Below are 16,585 nucleotides of genomic sequence, written 5' to 3'. Positions count from 1 at the left end.
TTTATTTTCTAAAAAAAATATTTTTTATTTGCAATTATGTTCATAACATCAAGCATAATTGGTTGCCCGATGAATACAAGTGATGAGACATTATAATGATCTTCCATTTTCTTTAAATCTCTCTCTATTTCAATTTAACCATATATGGTAATTAATTATAAGCATTAAACTAAAACTTTAAGAAACAACCAAAGATCATAAGGATATAACTTAATAGAGATATCTAGTTGATTTTATAGATCTCACACAACTTAGAAGCAGAGATGAAAACTTCTACTACCCATATTGGTTGTATAATACACATATGGTACGAAACACATGCTAAAATATTACTCTCTTTTTCCTTGGGGCATTTTGCTCTCTCCAAATTTTAATAACATATAAGTGATAATTCGGATACACTTAATATCTAATTAAAGTCCATAAATCTACTTTTTTTTTAAATAATTTCACTGGTAAAAAATAAATAAAGTGAATTGTTCTTATAATTATTTTATCACTATATAATCTCATTTTGAACTTTTTATCAAACAGGCTTGAGCTTTCATTAAAACTTCTAATTTCAAAGCTTAAAGTTAATCTCATCTCTATGTAACACTAAGCCATAGAAGTAATTTTCAATGTGAGAAATTATCTGTCAAACTTACCTTTAGTCCTTTAGTTCATGACATATAGCATTGAACCTAAATGATTCAAGGATGTTTTAAGCTCAACAACCTATTGCAATATAGTCTAAATTTCCACAAACTTAGTGGGCAATGCAATACAAATATTTTTTCGTAACATATTGACACATCTGCTTTTATTTTCATTGCAAGTTGACTGGAATATATACTATTCAAGGTACACAAATATTTAAGTATTTTTTTATGTCTCATTGCTTGACATATCACCATCTTTTATATTAATTCTATGTGGATCCCTTTGTTGAAAAAATAAATAATAAATTATTTGAATCATAAAAAACTTTAAATATTTTAATATTATTCCACTTTAAATATATAATGTTTAAAAAACAACTTTACATAATTAATTACATGAATTCCAATTAATTTTAAAAATAATAAAATATTTATACAATAGTTTAATTAATAAATACAATTAATCCGTGCATTGAAAAATAAAACCAATAATATTATAAAAAGAATTCCAAGAAAGACTATGATGTATTTCTTTCTTTTCTACGTATCGAAACACATAAAACCTTTATTCATTAGAAGATCATACTACCTGAAATCCAAAGTAAATATCAAATACAAATACATACATGACATAAGCATATCATTTTTTAGATATATTCTTAATTAATATATGAATATATGGCCCCAAATACAAATACTTAAATCCATACCATAAGCCTAGGGTACATGTGCACCACAACATGTAATGTCTCCTTCCAAACAGATTCACATGTTATTAAGATGCATGCATGCTCTATATATTAGTAACTTTTCAACTAGTCAAGCAACGACACATGCTTACATTAATTATTCGTTATTATTATTATCAACTCATATTTTTCTAAAAATATTCATTTATGACACTTGTATCCAAAGCATATTAAGACAAGGGTATAATAAAACTTCTAAAGACCCTCATATATATGAAAAAACTTAAAAAAAAAAAAGAAAGAAAGAAAAAGAAAAAAAAAAGAAAAGAACCATATTCATATCCAACACTCACAGAGCCACATTTCTTTTTAACACCCTTGTTATCATAAGAATAAAACGCAGACCAAGAAGAGTTCATAGTAATAAGCATAAATGTATGCTTTACCAGCTTGAGCTTGCTATGTTTTCAGCTGCAACAAGGATAGATTCAGAGTTTTTGTTTAATAGAACTAAAAAAAAAAAAAACAAAATATTAGAAGAAAACAAGATAATTAGAGAGATTTCTGAGCTAAAAATTCAATATTAAGCCATGTTTGATTTCTTATTTAAAGATTATCTAAGAGCATTCATCTTGTTCCTGAGATAGTAAAGCTTGGCTCTTCTCACTTTTTTCTTGTCCAGCACCTTTATCTCCTTTATGTTAGGGGAATACCTGTCATCCATTACAAATCTTAATTAGCCAAAGTGTAAGCAAATTTATCAGATAATCATAAGATATGTTACTCGGACTTTTTTTTTTCTTCTTGAAATACCCATACAGGGTTGTTGATATAACCCTCCAAAGATTCTCTAAATACATGAGAAAACTTAAGAGAAAAACATATTCATGTTTGGACGCATACCTATATCCAACAATCAAATCTAAGTCCAAGTAATATAGATCATTAGAACTAAAAGATTGTTTTCGAACTTCTTTCCATAGCAAATCACTTGTCAGTCATTTGAAATGGAAAGAACACACAAGGTATAAGGATTTAGGATTGTTGATGCGAAGTAAGAGGTGGGGAGAAGGAAGAGTTGGAGTGGAAGGAGGTTCTCACAGGATTAGATGTCCAGACAGCCTAGAAAGAGTGTTTGTCCCTTTCTCCTAACGAGTATATAGATATTCATAGGACAGGTGTCCTACCAGTACATGAGAGCTGGATCACGTGGTCTAGCCTACACGTGTGTTATGATTTGGCTCTTAAGTCACGCTGTTTCACAAGGTTCTCCTGATATGTATAATGATGGGTCAGCGTACTTCACAAATGGCAGATGGTCCATGCCAAGGTTCCTGTTATTGGTGAGGTGGTGAGCTTTGGCGGGATGAACATCTGATGTGGTTCCATTGAAGCAGGGTAAGGCACATACCAAGGATATTATGAGAAATCACAAAAATCACCTAGAATTCTTGGTTAGCAATTGTGATAAACAAGCATACCAGAAAGAACAAAAATAAACAGCCTATTTTATTTGGTCGTAAAACAGAAATGATTCTCATAACTGAACCTAAATCTGAATTGGAGGATGAAAGATGCAGTTAAAATTAAACCATTCATTAGGGGTGCTTGTTTCTAGTTTGGATAAGAGGCATTGTGCATGTCCTTATTTATTATAGAATCTCTTAGGACTGATAAAGTTGAATAACAAAAACTCCCATATGGAAGCTGGTTTACAGAAACAACTATTGGGAGTAGTAGATTAGATACACTCAGTTCACAACACGATTGATGGGAAAGTCAAACTCAATCGTCTTCCCTTTACCTCAGTTCCTGTAACAACTCAGTTCATCAAAGGGAAATTGAAACCTTGGAACTTGTTAGAGAGCGACTGAAATCTCTTTAGGGTTTTTGATAAAAGTTCTGCCTAGGTTTTATTATTCCATATGTCCTTTTAAATAACGACTGGACTTATCACATAACTAAGACCCTATTCTAAAAAGGAAATAGATCTACTGAAATAAAAGTAGAGTAAAAGAACCTAAGGGGAAAAAAAGAGTAAAAGCGCAACTGAGCCTTAACTAAAGAATCCAAATTAACAACGTAGGTTTGGCCCATAACATTACCAACCTCCAGCAAAAAGAACTAGTCCTCAAGCTCGAAATTATGATTTCCAGCCAAAAGAACTTCTAACATTGATGCCTACATGTATATGGTTCATCGCAATTACAACACAGGCCATTTGCCTTTCTCTCTGTCATTTCTTCCATTGACTATAAAAGTTGTAGATGAACTTACGAAGTTTGCTCCAATAGTTCCCCCTAATAGATTGTCACCCTCATTACCTTGCCAAGTTCCTCTGCAGTTATTTCTGACATGTAGCATTTGTTGCTTCTACTGAAAAGCTCTAGCGAGACTCATAGCCATGTCTAAATCAAGAGGCTTGTGAGTTTGAACATCCAATTGAATGGCATCATCCTGCCATGAATAACCCAACATGTTGGTCTACCTGAATGTACTAGCTAGCTCGTGCTAACTTCTCTTGGAATTGTCGCTGATAAAATTCCACTGTTCTTGTTTGTTTCAAACTAACCAAATCTCCTAAAGGGTTGCTGCCTACCGGCGGACCTAAACAAAAGGAGCAGTAATTACAAAATTCTAGCCAGTTCATCACATGCCCCTCCAGTTTAATCTAAAAATACCGAAGCTATCTCTCCCCCAACATGTGGAAGGCTGCCAAACTTACCTTGTCTGTCTCATTAGTCTGTTGATTTTCAAAAAACTGTTTGCACCCACGCAACTAGATCAAAGGACTCGACCCATTGAAAGTAGAGAAATCCAATTTTGAATACCTAGAAACAGCTCCCCCAATTGGTGAAATGACACCACCTTGCAGTGGCGGCACCATGCCACCTCCAACAGCCAGTAGGAAAGGCGCTTGGTCTAGTCCAGTTGCAATACTACTTGCACTACCATCCCCAATTATTGCTTTACCCAAATAATAAATTAGGGTTCTGATTTGTTAGTGGAAGAGGGTTTTCATCTGTTCCTAGAATTGTAGAGTCATTTGCTGAAGGTGGTTGTCTACACAGCCTTTTAGCTTGGTAAACCTAGCTTCAACAGGGATTCTGACATAGCTTGCTCTTCTTGTAACAACATAGTACATCGTTGCCTGTTGTGGTAGGCTTTGGTACGAAATTGTTATGATAGTACATCATTGCCTATTGTGATGGGCTTTGGTACCAAATTGTTATGATAGTACATCATTGCCTATTGCGATTGGCTTTGGTACCAAATTGTTATGAATACACAAACAAGATTGAGTCACAGCGTGATCGATGGGAAAATTAAAGTCGATTGTCCTCCCTTTATCTCAATTCCTGTAACAATTTATTGTGATTGATAGTTTAACTCTTCAAAGGGAGACTAAAACCTTAGGACTCTTTAGAGAGAGACCAAAATCTCTTTAGGGTTTTTATAGAAATTCTGCTTAGGTTTAATATGTCCTAAGGACAAGTCTTATTAGATAAATAGGAACCTTATTCTAGAAAATAAATAAATCAACTGAAATAAAAGCACAACAGAAAAAAGAAAACCCTAAGGTTTGAACCTTGAACAAAAATAAAACCACTACCTAAGCCTTAATTAAAAAATCAAAATCAATGGCCTTTCCTAAACAGGTTCAGCCTATAACACACTCATGCTTGAAATAACTATGTAAATAAAACTTGAGGAAATTGAATATCAGCATGAACTACCAGAAACCTTCATTATTCACACTTTGTGATACACCTCTAGCAGCAATGAAATCATACAAGAGCACAGCTCTTGGAAACAACATTGAAGCAAACACTTTTATAGTGAGTTATGTGATAGATATGCTTTTCCCAAATTCCCATATCTTTAATAACATATATCCTAAAGTACGGATATTCCTTTCCCTTATCTTCAATAACATATCTTGTGGAAAAATTTGTTTCAAAGCAAACCTAATTTACACGATACAGATTCTAGTAATAACTTCTGCATAATACATAACCATATTTCTCAATGCTAAGTATTTCATCGATATAGTCAACCTCAAAGTTCTTACATAAACATCGGTGCAACTTCATTGCATTTTGCTTACAGGTAATCCAACAAAACATTAACATGTTTTCTTTCTAAGCTGATACGTCAATGTCAAGTAACAAACAACAAGCTTTTGAAGCCTAATAGAATTAGGAGGACCATAAACATGAATGATACTTACAGTGGGAAGAGAGATTCAACCCCAACTCCGGCAACCATTCTCCTTATCCGGAACGTTGTATTCAGGCCAGCATTACGTCTAGCTATAACGATACCTTTTATGGTTGAAACACGTCGCTTGTTTTCAGGTACTTCCTGCTTTCACCAACGGCACATCAATTACCTTAATCTGCTCAAAAACATATTAACAATCATATGTAATAATAACACCTCCAATCTAAGAAACATATCATACCACTTTGAGTTGCACAATGTAGCCAGGCTTTATTTCAGGTATCTCCCTTTGGCCCTTTACTTCCTCCACTGCTTCCTTATCCACAATCTGCAAGTACATAAACCATACTAGCATTTAGCCGGTCCGAAATTCAAATAATAATAAAAAAAGAACAAGAACATTAGAGAAAGGAACTTTCCTGCATTATGTGCCTGGCAGTTTTGTCAAGCCTTTTAAATTTAATTCGAGTAGGCACATCAGTGACAGATTCAGAAGAATCCATTGTAGGTGAGGCAGCTGTTGTCATATATCTGCTAGAAGATGAAGACATCATTGCAGCCAATCGAGACAAACTTGGAATCAAACATCCACCAGAACTGCTGGGAAACATCAATTCTTTTGTTTGGGATCCAATTCTTGTCTGCTTAAAACAATTTGCAAGCTTTAATAAAAAAAATCCCCCCAAATTTACCTCAAAATTAAAGTTATACGGAACATTAGAAACAAAGTGACTAGCAACATTTTAACTATCAAATTATATACTTTTGAGGCAAGAAAATCACTTATGCAATAAAACCCAAAAAAATTTGAAGCAAAGAAAAATAACCCATACTCCTAGAAGTTGCAGGAGATGATTCTCGGAAGAGATTGAATCGTTCGTTCCATGGATTAGGCTGTTGCCACTTTGAGTACGCAGAAAAGCTCTGGTAGAGGCTTTGAAATGTGCACTGTTCCATCTGCAGAAACCTTGTCTTTGACCCAAGCGGATACTCCCACTAATGAACGACTGCATTATTGCTGCCCCTCACCCCTGTTTGGTTGCTGAGAAAACAGGAGAAAATGATGGAAAAAATAATTAGTACGAAATTCCTGCAAAATCAACGATCCCCGAAACTCAAAACCCTCCCTAGAGCGGACTGGGGTTTAATGATCGATAATTGTTATGACAAAATTACCCCTAGTTTGATTGGGAATTACCGCATTGATCCAAGTACTTTAACTATGAATGCCAAGCTCAGCCCAGCCCATCTCATTAAATGCACAATTAATTTTTGGGATAATATAATTTTTAGTCTCTAAATTTGACAATTAGGTCTACTTTGGTATCTATACTATTTTATCCACTTTAATCCTTGAACTTGAAAATTAGATTCATTTTATATTTGAACTTGGATTTTGTCAAGATTTAACGATGTGACCAGTGTTATTAGAACAAGACTAGATCAGGCAGACCTAAATTGATCGATAAATGGTCTAAACAAAAGGATTGAATCAATTGACTCAAAAATTGTTTGAAATTAGTAAAAACAGAAAAAAAAAGTGGGACAAAAAAATCAAGATTTAACCAATTTAATGGTTTTTTATTTTAATGTCTTTAGATTTTATGAATTTTATTTATTTCTTTAATTATTGTTGGTTCGACAATCGAACCAGTTGAATTAAAAACTGGTGGCCTAACCTGTTCAAAACTGATCTAGTTAATAAAACACTAACGCTACGTTTGGTTCACTGTAATGAAATAGGGCTGTAATTGAATAGAGTTGTAATTGAATAGAGCTGTAATTGAATAGAGTTGTAATTAGTAATTCAACTATTTGGTTGAATGGAATGGAATAGAACTGTAATAGTATTCTTGTGTTTGGTTGAATGAAATAAAGTTGTAATAGCAAAAGGAAAAAAATTAAAATAACTAGAATACCCTTAGCAGAATTTTTTTAGGTAGATGACTATTGTTATTGTTATTAAATTTTAATAAGATTATTATTGAAAATAATTTAATAAAAATAATAAATAATTTAATCATATTTTAACATAATTATTATTAAATATAATTTAATAAAAATATAATTTAATAACATTCTTAATATAATTATTATTATATGAATTAAAAAAATCAAAATATATAATACTATAAAAATATATAATCTACTTTCTTATTTTTAAATAGCAATACATATTTAATGTGCTAAAATATCATTAGATCGAATTAAATCACCCGAGACAATCTCTTATAATATAGAAATTTAGATTGGATTGACATGCAATGAGATTAGTTGCCAAGAGTCCATATTTAGTTTATTCTCTATTATTCTAAATATATTATTATATTATTGTTTAAATGGAATTGTTATAGACCTTTTAAGTTAGTAAGTTTCAAATATAGATCTATTTAAGGGAGATTTGTATAGGTTTTTGTACTGATAAAATTTAGCACTTATTTTATTTATGTTAGGGAACTTTTCTTAGAGCACAAATTGTTAGTAAAATCGGTTGTGTTGTAATTTTACTTGTTGAATTCATAGGGGTAAACTTAATGGTGAAAGTATTGCTCTTCAAGATTCGAAAGTGAGAAGAATTATCACGAAATATGTGATAGTTTAAGTTTACTTGTTGTAATTGTTAGAGAGAGTGAATATTGCTCACTTAATTAAGTTTCGCAAACATAGAGAAACCGAATTGTGTAAATAATTCTTATGTTTTGTGTGTTTTCAATTTCCAGATTTGGAGTCAGAAAAGTGCTCACTGTCGCGTCACTCCTTCAAATGCAAAATCACTACTAACGATTTAATAATTACAATCTACATTGCATTTTACATTTAATATTAAAAAATTGTACAAATTAACCTTTATAAGATAAATAAACGTTAAAATTAATATTTTTTATTAAATATTCCATCAATTTGTACTTTTTTTCTTTAATAATGTCGAATTAAATGAGGATTAAGATTATATTTTCAATTACCCATTTATCGTTTTTAAAAAGATTTTTTTCCATAAAATAAAAAATTAGATTTAATTTGTTTTCAAATAAAAATTAATTCAACCTTCAATATTACCTCCTATCATTGTTTAACAGTGAATTTTATTAACAAAAGAACTAATTCACAAAAGGTTGGTTCTAATTCACAACACTCAATAAAAAATTCGCCCACCAGTGGTCTCCACAATAAGATGATTCATGCGCACCAATAGCAACAAGTAAGCTCGTCCTTTAGGCCCTGTATGCATCAATCAGAACTTGTCAACTCGGGTTTTAGATGTTAACCATTTACATGCTATGTTTGAGGTTTAGACAAAATGAATTGGCCATATCTAGTTGAGGATATATCCGGATTGCAAATAATTAATCTAGGACATGCTTTGTTCTAAGCCATCTCTGGTTAAGGATATATCCGGATTGCAAATAATTAATGTAGGACATCCTTTGTTCTAACTTCTAACAGCACAACTTGCCAGTGCAATAAATGTTCATACTGATTATGTGGCTTCTAACTTTACATTTTTCTTGAAATATCTGTATCTGGCACATGCATCCAATGCATATTCGAATATGGGTATAAGTATATAATCCTCCCAAAACACGTATCTGGACATGATCCTCTTAAGACCCATCTAAGTATATGAAAATCTTGAAAAAGAAACTGAATATATCATACCAGACAGAAATCCATGTTCAATGTTACACCAAAAGCCGTAGGAATATAAAAAAATATAATCAAACTACAGACAAATAGTAGGATGCGGTGCATTACCTAAGCCCAGGGCTTCAATTTCATCTTGGTAGAAGTAATTATAACCTTTTTTTTTTCTTTCTTGTTCAAACTTGAGTTGAACTTCTCCACAGTTGCAAACAGATCCTGAAAGCCCCTCAACAAAAGAAAAAAGGTAAAAATAAAAATGAAGAAAGCATTTTGTATTATATGATTATCATCCAAGAAGGCAGTGGTTATGCTTTCTTTAAATAGAATTCACAATTAAAAGAAAAAAAAAACCAAGAATTTTACATTCAGCATATTTCATGTTATTAGCACCTATAAAGAGAAAGCTTTAAATCAGTTAATACCACCATTCTAATGCCTTAGCTAAACCAGGTCAGGTTCATTGTTCACATACAAGAAGGAAACAATCTAAGCATCATACCAGGGACATGGCTCCATACATTCAGTTATAACCCAAAAGAAATAGAATTGTACATTACTATGCAAATTGGTTTTTGTTCTCAGCCTGTCCCTCACCCCATAACACATTTGAATAGCACAATATCAAGAAGCAATTGTTTCAATTCAACAACAGGCTGTAATTTAGTTTTTTTACCATCTTAATTTTGCTTTTACTATTTTCAAAATTTTTATCATGTCCTATTTAATGTGCAAAGAGTTCTTTGAAAACCTTCTCGCCATTGTGGCTCAACCATAAGAGCACAACTCTAGCATAGCATTTTATGTTTAAAATATTAGTTAGAATAGAATCCTCAAAAACCAAAAGCATGAGCTGCATACCTCCCACGATGCTAAACTAGTCATATACGAAGGAAGACTTTCATAACCATCATTGGATACTTGTAATATTGACCTCTTAACTTCAACTTGATTTGGGTCATTTTCTCCTTCTGTTATGTATCATGGTGTAAAATAAATAACATAACACTGATTAGAGACTTCTATTGCTAGTCATAAACCCAATAATGGATTGTCAAGGGCAACTTAAAAGTGTACAAAAAGTCAGTAATCTCTACCTTTAGTTACTTCTATAGAATCTGTAGCAGGCTTATTTGTAACCTTGATGTTGTTTACTTTATCTCCATTATACCTGCAATTTTAGGTTCAAAGTTAGTTCTAAAGGAAATAAAAAAATGACCAGCAAAAGAGAGAGTGGCTTTTATACGATATAAAGAACTTTCAAGACTCCAAAAACTTACATATTTTCTCCAAAGGATAAATCAGAGTGATCAACCTTTTGATTAGCTGTGAAGACAAAGATGGCAATATAGAAGCTCATTCATCATCTAAAATGGTAATAAACTTTAAACCTCTTTCGAAAGGGTAAAAATCCAATCCACATTCAATAGATTGAATCTGGGTTTTTAACTCTAAATCCCTCAAAAAAATGTGAAAAATCAGTTCATCTTCCATAGACATAATAAAAAGTAATGGTTCAAACACTGCAATGAAAGAGGAAAACTAGGAAAGAGAAAAGTAAGTAAATTTTGCAAACCTTGAGATGCTAAAGTGGCAAGACAAACATCAGAGAGCCCAAAATTCTTTAGACTCATTGATTCATCAAGACTACAACAAAGAACATCAAGGGAAAACACTGATTCCATTTTTGGTGCCGACTTACGAGCAGCCTGAGCAACACATAATAGAAAAAAAACGAATGGATACTTGATTTGGGGAGGAAGAAATTTGGAGAGAATTTGGGAAGAAGAGAGGCAGGGTATTTTGGTCCAAAAACCTAAACCGTGTGGTGTTGAATAGGTATTCAGACCCCCAACCCTTGAATACCTAAACGGTGAGATGAGGGAATGAGCATGTAATAGCAATTCCGTGGAATCACCTAAATGGTGAACCAAATGGATGCTATACTATAGCGCGCGGAATTAGGGCGAAATGGAAAAGCAATTCCATCCAACCAAACGTATTGTAAATCTTACACTTTGATATTGTACCACATCATCTTCTGAAACCTTATATAATTTTTTTTATAAAGATATGCTATTCAAAATCAACAGCATTATCTCGATCACACGTCCACATTCCAAGGACTTAATTTACACACACGAATCCAATCCAAACTTCAAATATCGATGATCGGTTTCCATAGATGGACCGAATTATCTTCAATATAACAACACATAACTAGGTCCAAAGATTTTCTTTATTAAATTGTCAAACCAAATAATACAAGTTTTTAACCACCTCAATGGTAGTCTGCAGTTGGCACTGCTAAGTGCCACTTAGCAACTCTCAACTTATTACCTCAACAATGTTATTAGTAACGTGGAATGTGGATTTTGTGAGATTATGGAGAATTGTACATGTGAATAATATTTATGTGTTATATGAACTTATTGTGCATCTTGATGAAGATATAAGAACTGCAATAAAAATCTCACACTTAAAAATTTAGGAAATTAAGTAGGATATAATTGATATGCTAATCGATATTAGATTATGCACCTTAGAATGAAAATGTGATGAGATGCATTTTAGGTGTAGCACATGTGTGTATATGGACCCCCTTTTACGTATTTGTGTATGTGTATGGTGTAGGGTTGGATGCAATATGTGAGGAGTAAGGTTTGTTATCCCAAGTGTTCTAATTGTATTTTACCAAGATTATCAAGAGGTTAGAATTTAAATGTGAGTTAATCTGCTTATTGGTTGAACATTGAGTAAGAATTTAATTGATAGATGTCGTTTGTGGTTAATCTTGAATATGAAATCATGATTTAGTATGTTAACGTGCTTTAACTACTAATTCTTTAATCAAGAACTTCATCGTTGGAAAAAAAAGTAAGTAGGTTAATTTCCATGAGCTCTTGTTAAGCTTTTAAGCTTAACACACTTTTGTTTATTTGTGCATAAATTTTTTTGAAGAGTGTTTGTGAAATTAACTACCCTTTTTAAAATCATATCATTGCTAACAAGGCTTAAAGAGTATGAAATTTGCTTATTTGTATAGTTAATCTTAGTGGTATATACTAGAGAATATATCATATGTGTTATCATATCATTGCTGACAAGGCTTAAAGAGTATGAAATTTGCTTATTTGTATAGTCAATCTTAGTGGTATATACTAGAGAATATATCATATGTATAGACTAGTTTCATTTTACACTAAGTGTTATTAATACAGATGATAGGGGTTTATTTTGTAGGCTCTATGCTCTGGTTGATTCACAATTTATTTAAAGCATGCATGCAAATCTCTTAATTGATTTTGAGCTATGATTTAGATCAGTAATGAACTCGTTTTAAATGTTATTATATGGTTTTAAAGTGCTTCATTACCTGCATTGATGATATTTGGTCATAATTGAAGTTGAGGCATGTTTTGGGTTGAAATGGTATGATTTTTAAATGAACCTTAGTGTGCCATGTGATTGTTTTATTAGGAGGTGTTTTGGTGTGTGATAGAGGTATCTCATACTTGGATTTTGGCCATAAATTCATTTTACCACATGATGAGATCCGAATTACCACATGATTAAAAAGAATATATTTTACCGTCTATGCTAAACAAATTTACATTTATACATCATGTTTTCTATTTTATTCACATGTTTGACTATAACAATAATTGTATTTTTTGACATTATAATTTTATATTCTACATTAAAGTTAACATGAGAAATTAGAAGACCTTAAAAATATATCCAATTAGCAAATTAGACAATAAAAAAGAACCACCATCAAAAACTTTAAAAACTTAGTTAAAAATTTGCAATTTTCTTATTAAATAGAAAAAAATAATAATAACTTACTGTTGTTGTTTTTGTTAATAATATTTATAATGTTTTAAATTTTTTTTATAATTTTAAAATTTATGTTTAAAATGAATTTTCGAGGAATAAATGTTTAGATTCAATATTTTAAAAACTTTAATTTTTAATTCAACAATCAACAATATTGCGCACTAATATGGATTGTTATGGTAGCATCAAGATAGTTGAGTCAACGATTATTAATGATCACATCACACAATAACAATCAACAATAAAAATTGTACCCCTTCCAACGATAACATCTTCAAAGTTTAAACTCCATTTTTTTTAAAAAAATGCAATATACATTATCATTACACCCAACACTTGTTGATATTTATCTCTTTTAATTAACCCTATTTACATTTCACAATAATTCATATGTTAATCATACTAATTGTATTTAAATATTTCAAGTTCTATTTTGCATATTTTCATAAATGTGATATAGTAGTAAAACATATAATTAGAGTTCAATCCTTAATAAAACATATTTTATGCTAAAAAAATTTCCTGCCCTAAAATAAATGTTTCACTTCTATCAATGATAATTATCTTAGTTTCGAAAAGAAAATTAAAAATTTCAAAGTAAAATGGATGAAAAGGAAAAAGATCTAATAGGATTGTGGGTTTATAGGGTGAATGTCCTCGAAAACTCTAACCAGGAACGTAGAAATCTATACACCAAATCTGGTGAAAATTTTTGGGGTTTTCTTCACTTTTCACCATACATGGAAGTAGGAGAGTTAAGTATTTAAAATTAGCACAAACAGAAACCCACCTAGGATTCAATGAAGTTGTCCCGGTAAGATGAAAGAACACAGAAAAAGTAGAAGTTAAAAACAAAACAAAACAAAACCAATAATAATAAAGATCCAAGAAATAAAAAGTAGAGGAAAACAATATAAAAAAGCTTTGTTCTTCACTCACTCACACATTCATTCATTCACTGCCAAGAACACCACTGTCAACTTCTTTCAAGTAACCATGCAAGAACCTGTTGGGATTCCTGCTTGTTATCCAACAACAATAACCAGGTCTGGGCAGAGTGTTTTCATGTCTGTTTTTCGTACAAAGATCGCCGACCAGTGCCATTTGATCACCATCACTTGGTGCAAGAACCTGTTGCTTAATGGTCTTTCAGTATCAATCTCAGGTCCCGAAGGAGAGAGTACTCAACAATATACCTGCAAAGTTGAGTTTAAACCATGGTATTTTGGGAGAAAACAAGGCTCCAAACTCTTCATCATCGATGGTAATAAAGCTGTTAATGTCTTTTGGGACCTTAAAGCAGCTAAATTCAATGGCGAAACCGAACCCAGTTCTGAGTACTACGTTGCCGTTGTTTGTAACGAAGAAGTTATATTACTTGTTGGGGATTTAAAGAAAGATGCTTATAGGAAAACTGGTTGCAGGCCTGCACTTATTGACCCCATTTTAGTTTCGAGAAAAGAACATGTATTTGGGAAAAGGAAATTTTGTACGAGGATTAAATTTGATGAGAAAAGTAAGTTCCATGAGATATCAATTGAGTATAAGAACAAGGATGAGCCTGAAATGGAGATAAGGATTGATGAACATTTGGTCCTTCATGTGAAGCATCTTCAATGGAAGTTTAGAGGGAATGAATCCCTTCATGTTGATAAAGCAAGTGTCGAAGTTTATTGGGATGTTCACGATTGGCTGTTCTGTCCTGGGTTAAGGCATGCCTTGTTTATATTCAAGCCTATTCCGCCATTGTTGACTCAGAAAGGAAGCTGTGGTTCATTGGAACAGGTGAATCCAGGTGAGTCATCTGAGTTTTGCTTGTTTCTTTATGCTTGGAAGACCGAATGAGTAATAAGTTTTAACGTTTGAGATGATATTATCGAAAGTGTTTTGAGGGGAAATTTTGAGTTTTAGGGGACGTTGATTTGGGCCTCAAATTCAAATAGTAGTGATATTGTTGTTAGTATGTTTATATTTGATTTTATTTTCAGGATTTTATGTCTCTACTTCGACAAGAGTAGAAAGGGAAAGCTTTTTAGGTATATCAAAAAATCGTTTTAGTATTTTGGTCTGGTAGGGAGATAAAATCATGAGATTAAATCGAATATAAACATCTATTATTCCAAAGTTTGATTTTTTTCGTTAAAAGAGAGTATTCTCCAAAAGATAACCATAAACTCGAATAGGTACAGTAAAACATGAAAGATAATATGTATGTCGACATGAAAGGTTCCATCATCGTCATCGTCACCAAATGGGGATTTCAATCTTCGTGTTATATATGGGCCAGCATGGAGTGGTGAGGAAGCACATTGGGTCGATAAGGGTGTAGGAGAGATGTCGGGAATTTACAGCTGTGATTGAAACAAGTGGCTAGAATTGGACAAGACAGATTGTATCACAATCACATACTCTTTTTTTTTTTCTCATTATTCTCACATCTAGATTCATCTTGCCATTTTAGACCTTGCAATTCGTGTATCATGTCTGTTGAATGTAAATTTTAAGATGATGATAATCAGTTTATCTTGCATAAATTTAATACTTTTTTGTTACTTTTGTATTATATTTGCTGAGTATAATCAGTGCAAATACTAATCAAATGTATGTTGATTTAGCAGCGAGGTTATTTTATTAATTAGATTTGAACCGATTAAAGAATGTAGTAAGTTAAAAATTGCGATAAATGTTATATTTATTTATATATTTAAATTTTTAATTTTATGATATTTGTCAAACTTTTAACTTTTTTATAAAGTATAAAAATTTTTATAGGACGAAAATTATTTGATACAGGGCTTGTGGAGTTTTTTAGACTCCATAAGCAGATTAAGGGTGTGATAAGTGTTACATTTAGTTAAATATTTATTTATTTTTAAAAATTATTACACCCTATAATATACTTGTCAAACTCAACCTGCTGGCATTGTATAAGTAATTTTCATTTATCAAAATTAGTTTTTATTTGTATTAATCTAAAAATTAATAATTAAATTATACACTTTTTTTTAAAAAATAGTTTTAACCAATAATAGACTACCACACCATATAAATGGTTAAAAATAAATTTTGAATTATTTTTTCATTTATATTATTTCTCTCTCTCTTTTTTTTCTCTTCTTTTATAGTGTCTAGCAAAGCAAACAATACTAGAAATTCACATTAAATGATATGATAAATGAACGAAAATGATAAAAGATAAATAGATTGCATGTATTACTATCCACATTAAATACATTATTAGTTAATTTATTATAATTAAATAATTGAGTTTAAAGTGAAGAATTAAATTAATTAGTCATTGCAATTTTAATAAACAAGACGATTAAATTATTTACTTAGATTTTAATACAATAAAATTGACATAAGTTTGATGGAATTAGAATTGGGGTTAATAAAATAATTTAATGGAATAGAATAATATTTTTAAAATAGAAAACTAATTATTGGGTTAGATAATTATATGAGCTTTATTAAAATTAAAATTGGACTGCACATATAATTATACTCAATACACGATAAAGGCCCAATAAGCCCATTACAACATGAGGTGGG

General features: G+C 31.4%; 3 protein-coding genes across 4 annotated transcripts; 1 reads left to right on the top strand and 2 right to left on the bottom strand.

Moving 5' to 3' along the window:
* Positions 1–1,692: 1,692 nt before the first annotated feature.
* On the bottom strand, positions 1,693–6,685 carry LOC107926588 (50S ribosomal protein L19-1, chloroplastic). Its single transcript, XM_016857474.2, has 5 exons — positions 6,388–6,685; positions 5,974–6,195; positions 5,796–5,882; positions 5,562–5,695; positions 1,693–2,043 (listed from the first exon to the last, which is right to left on the bottom strand). The coding sequence occupies exons 1-5, from the start codon at positions 6,565–6,567 to the stop codon at positions 1,944–1,946; spliced, it is 723 nt and encodes a 240-aa protein (XP_016712963.1). The 5' UTR covers positions 6,568–6,685; the 3' UTR covers positions 1,693–1,943.
* A 1,915-nt stretch (positions 6,686–8,600) lies between these two features.
* Positions 8,601–11,088, bottom strand: LOC121232072 (uncharacterized). Its single transcript, XM_041117453.1, has 6 exons — positions 10,770–11,088; positions 10,474–10,519; positions 10,291–10,364; positions 10,055–10,164; positions 9,308–9,412; positions 8,601–8,773 (listed from the first exon to the last, which is right to left on the bottom strand). Exons 1-5 carry the CDS (start codon positions 10,876–10,878, stop codon positions 9,308–9,310), a joined length of 444 nt encoding a protein of 147 aa, XP_040973387.1. The 5' UTR covers positions 10,879–11,088; the 3' UTR covers positions 8,601–8,773.
* Positions 11,089–13,803: 2,715 nt separating this feature from the next.
* Positions 13,804–15,596, top strand: LOC107926634 (uncharacterized). Of its 2 annotated transcripts, none has more exons than XM_016857528.2 (2): positions 13,804–14,828; positions 15,260–15,596. In XM_016857528.2, the coding sequence occupies exons 1-2, from the start codon at positions 14,030–14,032 to the stop codon at positions 15,331–15,333; spliced, it is 873 nt and encodes a 290-aa protein (XP_016713017.1). In that variant the 5' UTR covers positions 13,804–14,029; the 3' UTR covers positions 15,334–15,596. The 2 variants fall into 2 exon arrangements, with proteins under 2 accessions (XP_016713017.1, XP_016713018.1); XM_016857529.2 differs by having other exon boundaries at positions 15,217–15,596.
* Positions 15,597–16,585: the final 989 nt, after the last annotated feature.

This window comes from Gossypium hirsutum, chromosome A07 (genome assembly GCF_007990345.1).
Source record: "Gossypium hirsutum isolate 1008001.06 chromosome A07, Gossypium_hirsutum_v2.1, whole genome shotgun sequence".
Lineage (NCBI taxonomy): Eukaryota > Viridiplantae > Streptophyta > Magnoliopsida > Malvales > Malvaceae > Gossypium > Gossypium hirsutum.
Note: the sequence above shows the minus strand (reverse complement) of the source record. Positions and strands in the feature narration are given on the sequence as shown.